The 17371-nt window shown below is 47.9% G+C and overlaps 1 protein-coding gene across 12 annotated transcripts in view; it reads left to right on the top strand.

Annotated features, from left to right (window-relative positions):
- EPB41 (erythrocyte membrane protein band 4.1) overlaps positions 1-17371 on the top strand; it is a 367791-nt gene that overhangs the window by 209648 nt on the left and 140772 nt on the right. For all 12 annotated transcript variants that reach the window (XM_082247681.1, XM_082247679.1, XM_082247680.1 and 9 more), the window contains exon 7: positions 2391-2609. In XM_082247681.1, coding sequence (XP_082103807.1) covers positions 2391-2609 — 219 coding nt within the window. The remainder of the gene's footprint in view (positions 1-2390; positions 2610-17371) is intronic.

Below are 17371 nucleotides of genomic sequence, written 5' to 3'. Positions count from 1 at the left end.
ATGGTGAAGGGGGTGGGCAGACACTGCGGGCATGGTACAGTGGGAGGTAGGACCTACCCATCCATCTACCTACCTACCTGTGTGATATCAGGGGAGCTACTTACCTACCCGGTAGGTAGCTCCCCTGATATTACACGGGTAGGTAAGTAGCTCCCCTCATATCATTGCAAGGCAGTACAAGTTACACTTACATGAAACATCTTCTCCAACTCCTCGTGATGCCAGGGCCAGTGTGTGCCCCCCCTCACCCTTCCATCCAGATGAGAGGAGCCGGCTCAGTCTGAGTCTGACTTGCCTGCGGCGGATCGGACGGTCGGTCAGTGGCCAGCATGGTGCCCAGCAGCACGGCTCAGCCAGCACGGATAGGTAGGTGATGGTGACCCCCCTCCATACCTCACGCCCCCCGTAGTCTCGTACTCCTCCTCCAGTCCCGGGCCGGCTTCATCACGCAGGGACACAGGCGGGAAAACTTAAATGAGGAGAGGCGGAGGCAGAGGCGGCCTTGGGTGGCACTCGTCCGATGTAAATAACTCGGGGTCGGGGGCGGAGGCGGCGTCAGGGGGTGGAGGCAGAGGCGGGCCGTGGGTGCCACTCGTCCAATGTAAATAACTCGGGGTCGGGGGCAGAGGCGGCGTCGGGGGTGGAGGCAGAGGCGGACCGTGGCACTCGTCCGACAGGGATCTCCGGAACTGCGCGCTGCACATGCGCAATTCTGACAGTGCCGCCGCCGTAGATTTACTGGCACTTTTCTCCTGTTACGGGCAGGAGAAAAGTGCCCTGTTTTAACGGGCTGTCCGTAAATCTACGGGCGGTTGGCAACACTGATACAGAGTGCAGAGTTCAGGGGTGCACTTCGCCTTCTTCCATGGCTGTTTACCTCTGCATCCCCTATCCACATCTCACTTTTAGCCCTCTTCAGCTCTAACCTCTGCATGCAAACCCCTTCCACTGCCCCATCCTCTCCCTCCTTCCTTAGAAGCTTCACCATCTTTCACATGTCTTACTTGTGTTGCTGTATTAAGCTGAAGCACCCAGCCAGTTCTATTACCTCCCCACACACTATAGGTGGCTCTGCCTCTCTCACTTGCAGGGAGACCATCAAGTTGGGGTTTTGGAATCCGCACTGCACCCCAGGCTCCTTCATATCCCTTTCCCCCATCCTGCACTAGGTAGGAGCTGCTCAGGAGATCAGATCTGTGGGAGCCGTTGGGAGACAAGCTGTCACTTGTAAACACAGTGATAACTTTGTTTACAAGTGATAGTGGTGAGCAGGTAGCATAGGGCCTGAGCCAGAGGTGGTGGAACTGAGTTCCACCAAGTTCCATCTGAAAAAAAGCCCTATATATATATATATATACAGGGCTCAAAATTTCAAGTAATGAGCTACTAGCCAGGCCTTAAGAGTTACTCGCCACTTGTTGCCCCACCCAAACCCTACCCTGCTCCCCCCTAAACACGCACTCGTAAAATATCTCATAAAATTGCACTGTTAAATGTTTTATTAAGAATTAAGTTACAAAAAAATATTAATAACAACTTTAGAGTGCCCACAGCGTGCCCCCTTTCAATGCAGAGTGCCCAGAGACCAGCGTGCACTTACTGATGCAGCGGCGGCTTCTCCTCAATCCTCCGCGTCTCCCGAGTCCTGCTGCTCCTCCTTGGCCAATGGTAATTGTTCGCCTTTTGGCCAATCAAGAAACGGGTCTCGGACCAGCTTCCTGATTGGCCAGGAGGAGGATCAGGAGGAGGATCCATGTGACAATAGCGAATATTCATTCGCTATTGTCACACAATGGGTGAGCTCAGGGCGCACTGCTCTGTGCCCCGGGTCCACCCTTTTCTTACAGCACAGCCCTTACTCGCCATCCTCATCATTCCACTCGCAAAATGCGAGCAGGCGAGTGAAATTTTTGAGGGCTGTATATATATATATATATATATATATATATATATATATATATATATATATATATATATAATCTCACAGATCCTCAGAGAGTTCTTTGCCATGAGGTGCCATGTTGAACTTCCAGTGACCAGTATGAGAGAGTGAGAGCGATAACACCAAATTTATCACACCTTCTCCCCATTCACACCTGAGACTTTGTTTTCACATGAAAAGATATAATAAATTATTTACAAAAATGTGAGGGGTGTACTCACATTTGTGAAATACTGTGTGTGTGTGTGTGTGTGTGTGTGTGTGTGTATATATATGTGTGTGTGTATGTGTATATATATATATATATATATATATACTGTATAGTGTGACTTAGTTGGTACTGGAGCTCACTTCACTGTGTATTATAAATTGAACTCTTTTTTATTCTTTTTAGAGCATCCTATATACAGTACATACACACTAATTTGGTTTTGAATTCCTTTCCTAGATATTACCTGTGCCTCCAGCTGCGACAAGATATTTTAAATGGACGTCTGCCCTGCTCCTTTGCCACTCTTGCTCTTTTGGGTTCTTACACAGTTCAGTCTGAGGTGGGAGACTATGATGAAGATCTACATGGCACAGATTACGTCAGTGAGTTTAAACTGAGTCCAAATCAGACCAAGGATCTGGAGGCTAAAGTTGCTGAGTTGCACAAGTCTTATAAGTAAGGACAGACAGCTTTGTCATTTTTACTCTGCATTTCTAATTACCAGTCTTTAATTGATGTTTATTTTAGGGCGGTTTTAAATCTTTTTTTTTTTTTTTCTTCACCATATTGAAAGTAGCTAAAATGTTATTAAAATTTTAGGACAAAAATTGCTGGCAGTGGAAATCTGAAGGGTACTGTACAGTTAAGCAGGCCTCGACAAAACCCGGGCGCCAGGTCGCATTTGCGACTAGAATTAGCGACCTGGCGCCTGGGGTGCCCTGCAGAAGGTGTCCTGTCCCTTTTGCACGGACTTCCGCGCACGGAGTGCACGGACTTCCGGGCCGTCCGAAAATTGAGGCCCTACTTGAGATGAGAGGCTTCCAATGGGGAGCTGGCGCCCTCTTGTGGTGGCTGGGAGTAATGACTGTTGTAATTACTGTCTGATTGTTAACAATGGATTACCATCTCCCTGTCCAGTTAGTTACCTTTGACAGGGAGTGTGGTTATTTATTATTAATTTAATTTATTTTTTAAATGTAAAAACTAAATAATATTTTTTTCTTTTTAATTATTAAAAAAAATTAAAAAAATTTATATATTTTTTTTCCAATTATTATTAAAAAAAAAATTATATATATATATATATATATATATATATATATATATATATATATATATCTACTCCTTTTTTTTTTTTTTTTTTTCTCATCGCCATGCCACAGCCAAAGGCCCCTTTCACACGGGCTGTCTGATCAGGTCCGCCTGTCAGTTTTTCAGGCAGACCTGATCAGACCCTTCATTCTCCTCTATGGAGCAGTAATCTGCTGCCATCTGATCCTGTCCTCCAAAAGCAGACGGATGGTGGTTCTAATTTTCTATCCATCCCGTGGATCGGATCAGATGGCATCGGATGGAAAGAGACAGACAGTTTGTTTTCATCCAATTGCGCTAGAGAGTGGGGTTCTAGTCGTATTTATGTGTAAATTTAGTATCCGTTTTATTAAATAAAGCTTGGTTGTTAGTTTAAAAAAAAAAAAAACTGGCTCCTAACTTTTTTAGCTGGCTCCTAGATTTCAGGAAAATTTGTCAAGCCCTGCAGTAAAGAGATTCTCTACGTAGATATATAGTTAGCAGATAGCAATTAACTCCATGCACACTATTAATCAAATTTATCCCTAACTCAGTTAACATATTACAATACATGTAGTTCATCCATGGCACTTGTATATGTGCTGATTTCTGTTTCTAGGTGTTGGAGTGGAACGCCAGGCATGAGCATATATTTTTAAAATCTTTATTTGTAAAAAAAACAAAGTTACCACTAGGCAGGTGTGTTGAACTATTAGCCAACATCCAGCAGACCGCAGAGTTTCTGTTTATAATCTTCCTGCCTCAGGACAAACTTTTGTCCCTTCACTCTCATGTGCGAGCCCTTCAGATTGGGAGGAAGCCCTCGTTTCATGCCTGTTTGAGGGTCTTGGGTCTAATGAATGCCCCCTTTGAGGCTGTGCCATACACCCAGTTTTACGTCTGGCAGCGTGGGTCAAGCAGACTGTCTTTGGACTGTCTTATGCGCTTGATCTCCAAGGCCTCACTCTCTCCCCAGCTTGGTGACTTTCTAACCCAGCGCTGAAGTCGGGGAAACCCTGTGCTCCACAGACAAGGAAGGTTCTCATGATGGATGCCTGTTGAGATGGGGAGCAGTTCTAGATGCTTCCCATTAACATTCTGGAGCTTCTATTGCGAGAATCCCTGACGTAGCCTACATCCGTCTTCAAACAAGTACCAGAAGTCATGCCACACAAAAGGAAGCAGACTTGATCCTGCCTTGGGCAAAATTCCACATTCTTACTCCATCCGCCATCTACATCCCGTGGGAAAATTGACAGGCTGCCACGCCTTGGCTGGGAATTGATCTTGTGGTCTGGTGTGTTCTGGATCGTTTCCCTGCTGACTGATCCACTGGGTGATTCCTATTCTGGGCTTGCTTCTCACTATCGCCTACCTTTTGGTATGAGACTCTTGCTCCACCCAGTAACCAGCTGTAGTCGGTTACCTCATCCCCTGAGCTATATATACCCTCTTCCACTTCCTGCTATTGCCTTAGTATAGGTTTAGCTTCCTGTTTGACTACTGTTTATTTGATCTCCTTTACTGACCTTGGCTCTTGACCTTTCTTCGGATCACACCTTTGGACTATACGGACTTTGATTATTGAACTTGGCTGGCTCTGGACCTTTCTTCGGATCACCCCTTTTTATTATATGGAATCCGGTATCTCCTCTCCTCTCTCCTTGACTTCTCTTTCTTGGAACTCCGCTTCAGACCTATCTTTCCTAACCATGAGTCCTTTACTTTGTTGTTCCTGAGGTTTTGCTTGCCGCACATACATTTGTGATCTCGATATTTCGGCTGCAGGACTCCATCCGCTCCTCCACCTGACACCGGGATAACAAGACTACCGGTCAGGAATCTGGAGGGGCGGGTGGTGTTCCTTGCTGGCCTAACACAGGCTGACTTTTTCAGTCATCTGTGCCTGCATCCAGGGGAATGGGCTCTTCATCCAGAGGTGTTTCAAGCCCTTTGCCCATAGGTGGGGGACATGAGACGTAGACCTGCTGCCGTCCAGATTCAGCAACCACCTGGAAAGGTTTGTTGCCAGAGACTCTCAGGCTTTCGCAGTGGATGCTCTGATGAGAGTGTGGGATCAGTTTGGCCAGTGTTCCATTTTGCTTCTCAGTAACTGGTTTTAATGGTATGGCTGGAAGCTACAGTCCTGAGGAATAGTGGCCTTTCAAGTAGGTCAGAAGGAAGTTGACTTCTCACAGAGTCTACCATCACATCTGTAAGGCCTATTTCACTTGTCAAGAAGTGAGATTGGGAGGGTTTATATAGTGGGCTGTCCATGGAACCTTCCTCTTTTGCCAGTGTCCAATTACCTGAACGTAGCTGCAAATAACCCAGTCAAATTGTATCCTTATTTTGTTATCTTTGTAAAATCAATTTTCTCTTTTATTCACTGACGGAGACAGCTCCATGTCTTCTAGACCCTTGGGCTTATGCTGCTCTCTCTTCGGGAGTAGGACTAGGTGGAAACAATTTTGGCTACGCCCTGAGGCAGTCGCAGGGGTTACATTATCACTTCCTGCTATAGGACTTCAGCTTTTTCTGCCTAGTCATGAGTAAGGGCTGGGATCTGCGGTCCTTGCATTTTTTCCTTTTTAAATGAAATTTTTTTCCTTTTTCTTTATTATTTTGTTCCTTTGTGAACTACAATCAACACCCCCCCCCTCCTTTCTTTGGGAATTCCTGGGATGGTCACGATCCCTCCCTGGGGATTGTAGGCCCCCCTCTGTGTCCTTCCTCCCCTCACATTTCCCCCCCCTCTCTCTAGCGGGGTTCCCCTGCGTCGGTCGCCCTCACCCCCCCCCCTTAGTCCCCTTTCAGGGGGCACAGGTGTGTTTTCGGGTGGGGGGGCTTCTCTGGTGCTGGGCCAGAGTGAAGTGGGTGTGTCGCTGATGCCCCCCTTTTGGGGGTGCCTGTACCTTTGGTGGGATCCCTGGCGGGTTTCCTCCTGGTGGACTCTTATTTCCCTGGGGTCCCAGGTCCCGCGCAGCTATTTTGCCATGGATGATGTTCACAGGCTTAAGTGGCCATGTCTGTGTAGTCCAGCGGCCATGTTTTGAGTTTCCCATTGTAAATAGCGGCGACCATTTTCTTGTAGTCCGAGTGTGGTGATGTGCTGTGGGGGGCCTCTAGTGTCAGTGTGGGTGCTTTCTCTTCCTCTTTGATCGCAGTGTGGCAGGCTGTTTGGCGCTCTCCAGCTCTGGGGAGGTGAGTTCTAGTGGGTATACTATCCTTACTGTGCTATATACAGTGCTGCGGGTGCACTGATTCTTGTGGTGCTCCAGCGGTGTGCAGGGGGGTTATTTTTTGGGGAAAAAAAAATAATTTCTCTATCGTTCATTGACAGACGCAGTCCTCTGATGCATATCAGTAGGGTTATACTGCCCCCTACAGGAGTAGGACCCTAGGCAGAAAAAAGTTCTGGCTACGCCTATGGGCAGTCCCTGGGGGTATACCCTCTTTAATCTGCCTAGTCAGGAGTAAGGACCTAGTTCCTTGCTGGGATCTTTTGGTCCTGGCATAAAAGTGTTTTTATGTAGATAGTTTCTATTAGCTAACTTTTTTCTCCGGATTTTTTTCCGTGAGATCTCCAAGCAACTATGCCGGATATGGGCGACGGGCTGGATAATCTAGATCCAGTGGTCACCCCAGCTGGCCAACGAGCACGCAGACCTTAGCTCCGCACTGGGTCAGCCGCGACATAGTCCCACTGGACGGGGACTGGCCCCGCGAGTTAAAACATCTCTCTAGACCTATGTTGCAGCGTTTCTATTTGGCCGACAGCCAAACTGGAACTGGAGAGAGTCCAGAAAAGGGCAACAAAAATAATTAGGGGAAGGGAGGGCATCGGCTATGAGGAAAGACTACAAGCATTGAACTTCTCTCTGGAGAAGAGACGCTTGAGGGGGATATGATATCAATGTACAAATACTGTACTGGTGAGGACCCTAGCATAAGGAACAAACTTTTTAGAGAAAGGGAATACAATAAGACGCGTGGCCACTCACTAAAACTAGAGGAAAAACGATTTAACCATAAAATACGTAAGGGGTTCTACACTGTCAGAGCAGTAAGGATGTGGAATTCGCTTCCACAAGCAGTCGTATCAGCCAGGAGCATCGATAGTTTCAAAAAACAATTAGATGGGCACCTTAAAGACCACAACATACAGGGGTATACAATGTATGGTTAACGGCAAACACACACACACATCATAGGTTGAACTGGATGGACTGATGTCTTTTTTCAACCTCACAAACTATGTAACTATGTAGCCCCCCACTTCGGCGGAGAGGGGTCCTGTTAGGAGATGGTTGCCTGCCTGTGTTCCTGACACGGTGAGTAAACGTTGTAAACGTCCCCCCCCCCCCCCTTCCCTGGCAGATTTTGGGGTGGACGCGGGCCCCTCCCTGGGATGGTCGGACCCTCACACTCCTGGGTTTCCCTCTGTCCTGTTATGCAAAACATGGGGGACTGTTTGGGCCTACCTTAGGCTGGGACCTCGTTTGCAGGCCGCATGGGGGGCCCAGGGCTCTGCCGATCTTGCGGGGGGGGGGCATCGGTCAGTTCCTCCAGGGCCTTCCTGCTGCGTGATGGTGTTAGGAGGGCTGGCAGGGGTCCCCCCTGTGGGTCCTTGTTGCCGTGCTCGCCATTTTGTTGTAGCCGCGTCTGCTACTATGACGGCGGCCATCTTGGTAAACCCATTTTCGGCCATTTTGCGGTGGATTCTCTGCTGAGAATCTAGATGGGAGTGCCTGGAGGCGTTAGCCCCTCCCTTTTATCCCGGGCGGCTTCACTGCTCACTTCCTTTGTTAAGCTGCTGCTGACACATGCAGACCTTCCTAGATCTGGCTGCTGCATTTTGGGGACAGTGAGTTCTGGGGGCATATCATTCTCTCTCTCTGTTGGGGGGTTTTTCAACGCGTGCCTGACCTTCGGGGGGCTGTAGTGCAGTGGGACTGTTTTTCAAACTTTCTGTCATTTTTTTCAAAGTTTGCTGACGGGTTCTGCTAGTGCAACATGGACCCTTCAGAACACCTGTCCCCACCACCCCCTCACGGAGGCCGCAGGGCCTTCCGGATCTCAACTGTCCACCAATGCAGTTTCGGCGGTTCTGGAAGCATTTGTGTCCTGGCTGGAGGTGGCCTTTAGAGGACGCTGGTGTACGCACTGTTTTTTTCTGTGCATGAAATCCTGAAATTTTTTTCCTTTCCCCGCTTATTTTGCTGGCCTTCTCGCAAAAGAATGGGACCGTCCTAGACGTTCCCCTGGGGTGTCTAGGCGGTTTGCTAGACGCTACCCCTTTGAGGAGACTCTGGTAAAGAAGTAGACGATACCACCTAAGACTCTGGTCTCCAGGCTAAATAAGGCTACCGTTATTCCGGTAGAAGATTCCCGGAGGATAGAAAGGCAGAGGCTGTGACCCGCAATATGTACTCCCTGGCGGGGACTGCACTGAGGCCGGATTTTACACTGACTGAATGGGCGAAGCTACTATGTCATGACGTAGAGGTTAAGCCAGTCCCTCCTGCCTTTGGGGAGCTGTTGGACCAGATGGTGCAGGGGCTGCAATTTGCTTGTGATGCCGCGCTAGACTTCTGCGCGCAGGATGTCGGAACTGGCAGCGTTGTCCTATCATTCTCCCTACCTGGTGGTTCACAGGGACAAAGTGGTACTTCGTCCGGATCCATCCTTCTGCTGAAGGTGGTTTCCAGTTTTCGCTTAAATGAGGACATCGTGTTACCGTCCTTGAGCCCTAAGCCTATACATCCTAGGGAATTTGCTCTGCATACTCTGGATGTGGTTCGGGCAATCAGGGTGTATTTGGCGTCTACTGAGTCTTTTCGCAAGTCAGTCTCGCTCTTTGTGCTCATGGAGGGCCCAAAGAAAGGGCTGCCTGCGTCTGCTGAAACTATCTCCAGATGGATCAGACAGTGGTGCAGGCTTATGCTATTAAGGGTCAGGTTCCACCTTTCCCTGTCGAGGCTCATTCTACTAGGGCACTTAGTGCTTCCTGGGCTTTTCGCCATCAGGCATCTGTGCTGGCAAAATGGAACAAGGATCTGCTGTCGTTGGACGATCTGATCCCGTTGAGTTGGGGTACAAGGTGTTCTGATATGGTGGCTCCGCTCCCCAGCACTTCACCTGGGAAAATCCTTTCTTCCTATGTATTGGACAGGGATTACCACGGATCCCAGTCTGTCCAGTTGGGGGAAGTGTCTTGGGAGTGTACTCAGCTCAAAGGTGTTTGGACTCGAGAGGAGTCAAGTCCGCCGATCAACATCCTGGAGATTCAGGCTTCGTCTATCTCAATGGACGGATCGTCTGCAGGGGCGCTTTGTGAGGATACAATCGGACAATGCTATGGCTGTGACATATGTCAATCATCAAGGGGGCACAAGGAGTGCCGTGGCGGCCGGGAACTAGCTGGTATCTTGAGGTGGGCAGAACTATGTTTCGGCCCTCTCTGCTGTGCACATTCCATGAGTAGAGAATTGGCAAGCAGACTATCTCAGTGGGCAAGCGTTGGATCCGGGAGAATGGTGTCTTCACCTGGAGGTGTTTTATCAGCTGTGCCTTCAATGGGGGACCCCTGATGTGGACCTGTTGTCCTCCTGTCTCAACAGGAAAGTGCAGAGGTTTGTGTCAAGGTCTCAGGATCCTTTTGCAGATGCCGCAGACGCCCTTGGGCCCCTTGGGGTCAGTATCGTCTGATTTACGGTTTTCCTCCAATTCAACTTCTGTCAAGACTGCTACGCACAATCGAGGTAGAAGGGATTCCAGTCATTCTGGTAAAGCTAGTAGCAGACGTCCCTTGAAAAGTTCCTCTCAGGGAAGATCTTCTGTCTGGTTTTAATGGCTTGGCTATTGAAAGCCAGGTGCTGAAGGACAGAGGGCTGTCGGAGTCGGTAATTCCTACTTTGTTAAAAGTTAGAAAATCTACTTCCAGACAGGTTTATCATAGAGTTTGGAAGGCGTACATAACTTGGTGTGAGTCCTGGGGGGGTTTCTCCCCGTTCCTTTTCTATGTCTAGCTTGTTGGAGTTTCTACAACTAGGTGTAGACCAACGTTTGGCTCTGGGCACCTTCAAGGGCCAGATTTCCGCTTAGGCCATATTTTTCCAAAGGCTGTTGGCTGCAAAGTCCTTGGTTCACACTTTCGTTCGCCATCTGGCTCCTCCTGTGCGATCCCTGGTACCTCCGTGTGATCTCATTTTGGTACTGTCAGTGCTTCACAAGCCTCCTTTTAAAAACATTTGTGAACTCCCTCTGCTCACTCTGTCGCAGAAGGTGGTGTTTTGGCGGTGGTATGCAGGGAAGATCTGTGCAGGAAGCTGGGATATCTGAAGAAGCTGCTAAAGAAGCACTGCAGATTTTGAGAAGACAAGGCAGTGATTCACAAATACTAAAGCAAACCACTTTGGAACTGCTTGAGCAGGAGCAAGCTCAGGGGTGTATCATCACATTCTGCTCAGCCTTGGATGAAATCCTTGGGGGAGGAGTGCCACTGGAAAAGATCGCGGAGATTTGTGGGCCCCCTGGTGTTGGAAAGACACAGTTATGCATGTAGCTGGCCATAGATGTACAGATACCAGAGTGCTTTGGAGGCAATGATGGTGAAACTGTTTACTTTGATACCGAGAGCAGCTTCAGAGTGGAAAGACTGGTGGATGTTGCAAATGCTTGTGTTCTGCACTGTAGTTTTATTACTCAAGCCCACCAAGAAGGTGGTCACAGACTAGCTATGCAAAGATTTACTGTTAATAATATCCTATCAAAGATTTATTACTTTTCTTGTCAAGACTACACTGAGCTATTTGCTCATATACAAACCCTCAAAGACCTCCTAGCACAGCACTTAAAGGATGTGAGGAATGCTTACTTGGATATGAGGAGTGCTTACTTGTGACCCTGCATAAGTGCTTAACACACTGCCTTTTGGGGCAAATTCATTAGTTTGAATGGCCATGGATCTCTGGTAAGCAGCCCATTTAACCCTTGCTTCACGGGTGTGAGTTCCTCCTACCTCACGAGGGAAAGAACTATCTGGAACATCTGACACCTGCTGGGACTTGTGGTGCACTCCGGGTGTAGCACCTTATTATTATAACTTTTTCATATTCACTTTTTGGTTCACCCCTTTTTTCACTCCTTTTTCCACGGACTATCATTTTTACATTGAAGACATTGTCCCTTGCACTTGATTGAGCTCCTGTTTTACCCGGTTGGCTATGTTTAGCCTTGTTGGGAATTATATGTATTGCTGTGTTTTTTCCACTCCTCATGTTTATTCTGCTTTGGGGCATCCCAAGGGTCTAAAAGACGTGGAGCTGTGTCGGTCAGTGAACGAAAGAGAAAACTAATTTTTGTCTTACCGTAAAATCCTTTTTTCTGAGGTTCACTGACGGAAACCACACCCACCCCTCTGTTGAGTCAAGTTATGTATTCTTCTGACTCTGCTTGTTTCAAACTGAAGTCCTCTAGCAGTTTGGGGCAGTACAAGACCTGTTACTTTAAGGGGTGATGGTCCCAGTTCCGACTCCGAAACCTTTTCAGGGGTTAAGCCCCGTACACACGTACCGATTGTCGGCCGTAAATATTCGGCCGACGACCGTTCGGCCGATTGTAGGCTTGTTAGTATGATGCTTCTGACAGCCGACAGCGCATTTTCGGCCGAACAGAATCGGGTGTGCAGGCATTAAAATTTTTGTTGGCCGTCACCAGAACGACCGATTGTTCGCCAGTCAGTACAGATTTCAGCCGACAGACAGCAGATTAGCAAGACTGGGCATGCTCAGAAAAGAAAAAAGACAAGGAAAGTTAACCATCACATGACATCACTTCTGCAGTCGGCTGTTGTTGGCCGACAAAATTCATGTGCAGTCTTTTGCAGTTTTCAGCAGACACGACAGCCCTGGACAAAAGACGGCCGATCGTTCGGCCGACGATCAGTACGATCGTTCGGCCGACGATCAGTAAAGTGGACGGGGCTTTATACTTAAACCTGTTCACAGTTCCCAGGAAGCAAAGCGCATCCAATCCTGGACCACAAGGCCCTAAACTGCTTTGTGCGGGTAAAGACGTTCAGAATGGAGTTCATTCGAACGGTGGTGGCATCCCTGCGTCAGGAGGATTTCCTCGCCTCTGTCAACATCCAAGTATGCCTGGTGCTAGTGTTGGCCCCGGTGCTAGCCTCGTTGCGCCAACAGGGGATCACTTTACTGGGCTACTTGGATGATCTCCTTCTGCGAGCGGAGTCTCCTCCTGCTCTGGCAGAAAACCTGGAGATCACAATGCGAACCCTGCAGGAGTTCGGCTGGATTCTGAATTTTCAGAAGCCTGCTCTGGTTCCGTCCAAAAAGCTGGACTATCTGGGCCTGACTCAGGACAAACTCCAGAAATTTCAGGCTGCAACTCCCTGCCTGCTGTCCAGCAGATGGTCATCCCTCCGGACTTGCATGCAGGTGCTGGACCTGATGGTGTCTACCTTCGAGGCAGTTCCGTTTGCACAATTCCATACAAGATCCCTGCAAAGGGAAATTCTGACCAAAAGGGACAAGACTCCGCAGTCTCTGGACAATCCGATCCGGCTGAGTCGGGGAACAAAGGAGTCCCTGATATGGTGGCTTCATTCTCCGGGGCTTCGCCTGGGCAAATCCTTCCTCCCCTTGTATTGGACAGTGGTCACCACAGATGCCAGTCTGTCCAGCTGGGGAGGCCTCCTCGGCAAGCATTCTGCTCAGGGGATCTGGATGCTGGAATAGTCCAGACTACCGATCAATGTCTTGGAACTCCGAGCGATCAGACTGTGCCTGGAACATTGGACCAATCGTCTTCAGGGATGTCCAGTGTGCATTGATTCGGGCAATGCCATGGCAGTGGCTTATGTCAATCATCAAGGGGGCACAGGAATTTTCCTGGTGGCTCTGGAGGTAGCCAGAATTCTAAGGTGGGCAGAACAGTTTGTTCCAGCCCTGTCCGCTGTACACCTTCCCGAGGTAGAAAATTGGCAGGTGGATTACCTCAGTTGGCAGGCTTTGGACCTAGGGGAGTAGTCCCTTCATCTGAAGGTGTTTCCTCAACTGTGTCTCTGGTGGGTCACCCCCAAGGTGGATCTGTTGGCGTCTCGGCTCAACAGAAAAGTGCAGAGGTTTATGGCTCGGTCAGCGGATCTTCTGACGGATGCCACAGATGCGCTGGTAGCCCTGTGAGGGTCAGTATCATCTGATTTACGCCTTCCCTCCTCTCAAGCTTCTGCCAAGAATTCTCCGCAGGATCGAGGCAGAAGGGATTTCGCTCATCTTAGTGGCTCTGTCGGGCCGATCTGGTGCGGCTGGTCACCGATTTCAGGGAGGATCTGCTGTTTCTGGACTGTTCTGTTCCAAATGGACTGTTCCAAGGACCGATCTTCCATCCTGCTCTACAGTCACTGGTTATGACGGCTTGGCTGTTTAACAGCAGGTGCTGAAGGATGGGGGGTTTATCGGAGTCTGTGATTCCTACCCTGTTGAAAGCTAGGAAATCTACTTCTAGGAAGATCTACCATCGTACGTGGAAAACGAACATTGCGTATTGTGAGTCTCTTGGGATTCATCCTCGCTCCTCCTCAGTGGCTCGGATCTTGACCTGGCTTCAATGAGGGGTTGAAAAGAAATTGGTCTTGAGTACCATCAAGGGCCAGGTGTCGGCTTTGGCGGTCTTCTTTCAACGACCTTTGGCCCCACACTCCCTGGTGCATACCTTTCTTCTGGGTGTCAGGCATTGGTTCCTCCAGTGCGAGTTCCGTTGCCGTCTTGGGATCTCAATCTGGTGCTTTTGGTTCTCCAGAAGCCTCCCTTTGAGAATCCCCTGCTTGCGCTCTCCCAGAAGGTGGCCTTTTTGGTGGCCATCACCTCTGTGCAGGGTGTCGGAACTGGCGGCGTTATCCTGTCATTCACCTTACCTGGTGATTCACAGAGATAAGGTGGTTCTTCGGCCCTGTCCGTCGTTCCTTCCAAAGGTTGTCTGTTTTTTCATTTGAATGAAAACATTGTGTTTCCTTCCCTGTGTCTCAGGCCTAAGCATCCAAAGGAAATTGCCTTGCATACCTTGGATGTGGTCCAGGCAATTACAATGTACCTGGCAGCTTAAAGAGTCTTTCAGGAAGTCAGACTCTCTATTTGTTCTCACCAATGGACCACGTAAAGGGTTGTCTGCTTCCTCTGTGACCATTTCCAGATGGCTCAGACAGATGGTGATTCAGGCCTATTCCATCAGGGGTCAGGTTCCTCCTTTCCCTGTCAAGCCACACTCTGCTAGGGCACTTAGTACCTCCTGGGCTTTCTGTAACCAGGCGGCCACCTGGTTGTCGTTGCACACTTTCACAAAGTTCTATAAAGGGGATGTGTTGGCATCTGTGGATGCTTCTTTTGGTTGCAGGGTTTTGCAGGCTGCTGTTTAAGAGGACCTGATCCTCTTTGAGGGTGTATTGTTTTTCAGGTGGGCTCCAGTTGGTTTGGTTGAGCTCCTGTTTACCTGGTTGGCTATAATTTAGCCTTGGGAATTTATTTTTCGTTTGTCCCACCCCTCATGTTTTATTCTGCTTTGAGACATCCCAATGGTTAAGAATATCAGCTGTGTCCGACAATGAACGAAAGAAAATTGGATTTTTTGACTTACCGTAAAATCAATTTCTCTGATGTTCATTGACGGACACAGCACCCACCCCTCTGTGGAGTTGTAATCCTCCTGACACTGCTTGTAACTAAACTGAGTGGCTATAGCAGAGAGAGGGAGTATACCCCCTTGGAATACCCATGGGCGTAGCCAGATTTTTTCTGCCTTGTTACCTACTCCTGTAGGAGACAGCATAACCCAATGGTTAAGAAAATTAGGAGCTGTGTCCGTCAATGAACATCAGAGAAATTGTACGTCAAAAATCCAGTTTATTCAGAGTTGGTGGTCAGTTAGAAAAGGAGATGACTTAAATGCAGCACAAACGCAAGAATAATAAAGGCTTTAAACTGGTGTCAACCAAGCAGATTGCACATCTGAAGCAGTGGCATGCACATTGGTAGAGAGGCACCCTGTATTGGGTTAAATACACAACAACAATTTTTTCTGCCACTGTAGCTTCAGTGGAGTATGAGTGTGCCAATCAGTCCATTCACGCCTCCTCTGGCTCTGGAATAGACAGCAGATAAATAATTACAAGCACAGAGCTGTACATGGTGTCTAAAGGAGCCTGACGCTGCACCCCTGATCCACTGATTTTCCTGCAAAAACATGTGCATTTATTATTATTTTTTTTTTTTTACAAAGGGGTCCTTAGCTTTTACGGTTACCATTTCAGTCCTTCTTTATGTAGCATGTACATGCTTAAAGCTAGAGCATCTTGCATCAGAATTGTCCAAGGTTACCATTCTGGGCTCCCTCAAAAGCTCCTAACCTGCCAAAACTTTTCCACTACACTTGATGCTGTAACCTGTTTTTTATGGTGATTGGCATGATCTGGAGAAGTTATTCATTCCTCCCAAACATTTTGCCCTGCTCCTGTTTAATTCCACCCTTTCTTGTCTTAACTAGATTCTGAATTCTCCATTGAGGACATTCAAGTGTTAAAATATCCCATGGATAAAAGACTGGAAGCTCTTTCCAAGTTCTTATCCTCTCTAACGGGTCCTGCTCTGCAACGGACCATTGCCGTCATGTCCATTTGCCAGACCCTGGGTGTATAGTCAAAGGATATGTCTATAGGGTTTCCGGTTCAATACTTACTGATCATTTGGTTCTCCAACATTTGGAACCTATGCTGTTGCCCTACAATGCTTTGTTGAAGGTCTTGCAGACATCATATACCTGATAACTAGAATGGGCCTACTGTCTGTACATATGTGGAAAACCCTTTGGCTAAAATGCAGTGCAAAAAAAACATCTTTTGCACATGCCCTTTGATAGCAAGTGCATCTTTGATAAAGTTGGCCAGAGAAGCATCAAAGACATCACAGGAGGAAAATAGTGCACTTTGTAAGTGCAGTGGCACTCCTTTTCCTAATTTCCTTTTCCTTCGTAAAGAATACCTATGCACGTGCAAGGAAAAAAATAGCATTGTACCTGAAAGTCCCAGCCCTGTTCTGTATGTCCAGCCCTGTCCTCTATGCCTATTACAGGCATGGAAAATTGGCATGCAGACCATTTCAGTCATTAATGCTTCTACTCTGGAGAGTGTGACCTCCAGAACCTATGGTCTTTTAGGATCTTTGTCGCAGATAGAGAAAGCTGGATGTGGACCTCCTGCTACTAGATTCAACAACAAATCGAGCAGGTTTGTCTCCAGGGACCCTAAAGCCATAGCCGCAGATTCTTTGGTGTTGGGATCAGTTCCAACAGATCTACCCCTTTTCCCCCTGAAGCTCCTTCCTTATTTGCTTTGTAAAATTGTAACAGAGGCATCCTGGTGATCCACATTGCAGCAAATTGTCCCAGGCAGATGTGGTACTCAGACCTCCTCAGACTCCTGGAAAACTCATCAGATCCTGAATCCCCCAGGGACTGGTTTATTAACCTGCCTCGTGGTCCATACTTTAACAGCATGACTGTGAAGAGCCAGGGCCAAAAAGATATGTGCCTTTCCAATTTTTGCTATTCCTGTGCACCTAGATGTTGGGAAATGCACCCCTCACAAGGTCGATCATCGCATCTAGTAGACATGGTGCGAGGCAGCGAAATTCCATCCCAGGAGGTATTCAATGGGATTCATCATGGTCTTCCTCTAGTCTGATCTGGATCATTTGGACAGATCTTGGCTGTCCTGATTTTTTTTCAAAGACTGCTTGCCCCTCATTCTTTGATAAAAGCCTTTGAGGGTGTCGCTAGAGTTACAGCCACCTGTTTATTTGTTTTGTCCTTAACCTGGTTCTGTTGGCCCTTCAGAAGCAGTATTTTGAACCCATCAGAAAGGGTCTTCTGTCTACCCTCACAAGGTAGCCTTCCTTGTTGCCTTCACCTTTTACAGGTTAGTTTTTATTTGTAAATAATTTTTCTGGTCCTACAGAGACAGGGTTATCTTAAAGGCTTTCATCCTAAGTTGGTTTCTCCCTTTCAGGACATTGTGCTTCCATCTCTCTGTCCAACGCCATTATATAATAAAGGTAGTTTCTGTCTTACACCTT

This window comes from Pelophylax lessonae (assembly GCF_965119305.1).
Source record: "Pelophylax lessonae genome assembly, chromosome: 2".
NCBI lineage: Eukaryota > Metazoa > Chordata > Amphibia > Anura > Ranidae > Pelophylax > Pelophylax lessonae.
This window is presented reverse-complemented; position numbering and strand designations above follow the sequence as displayed.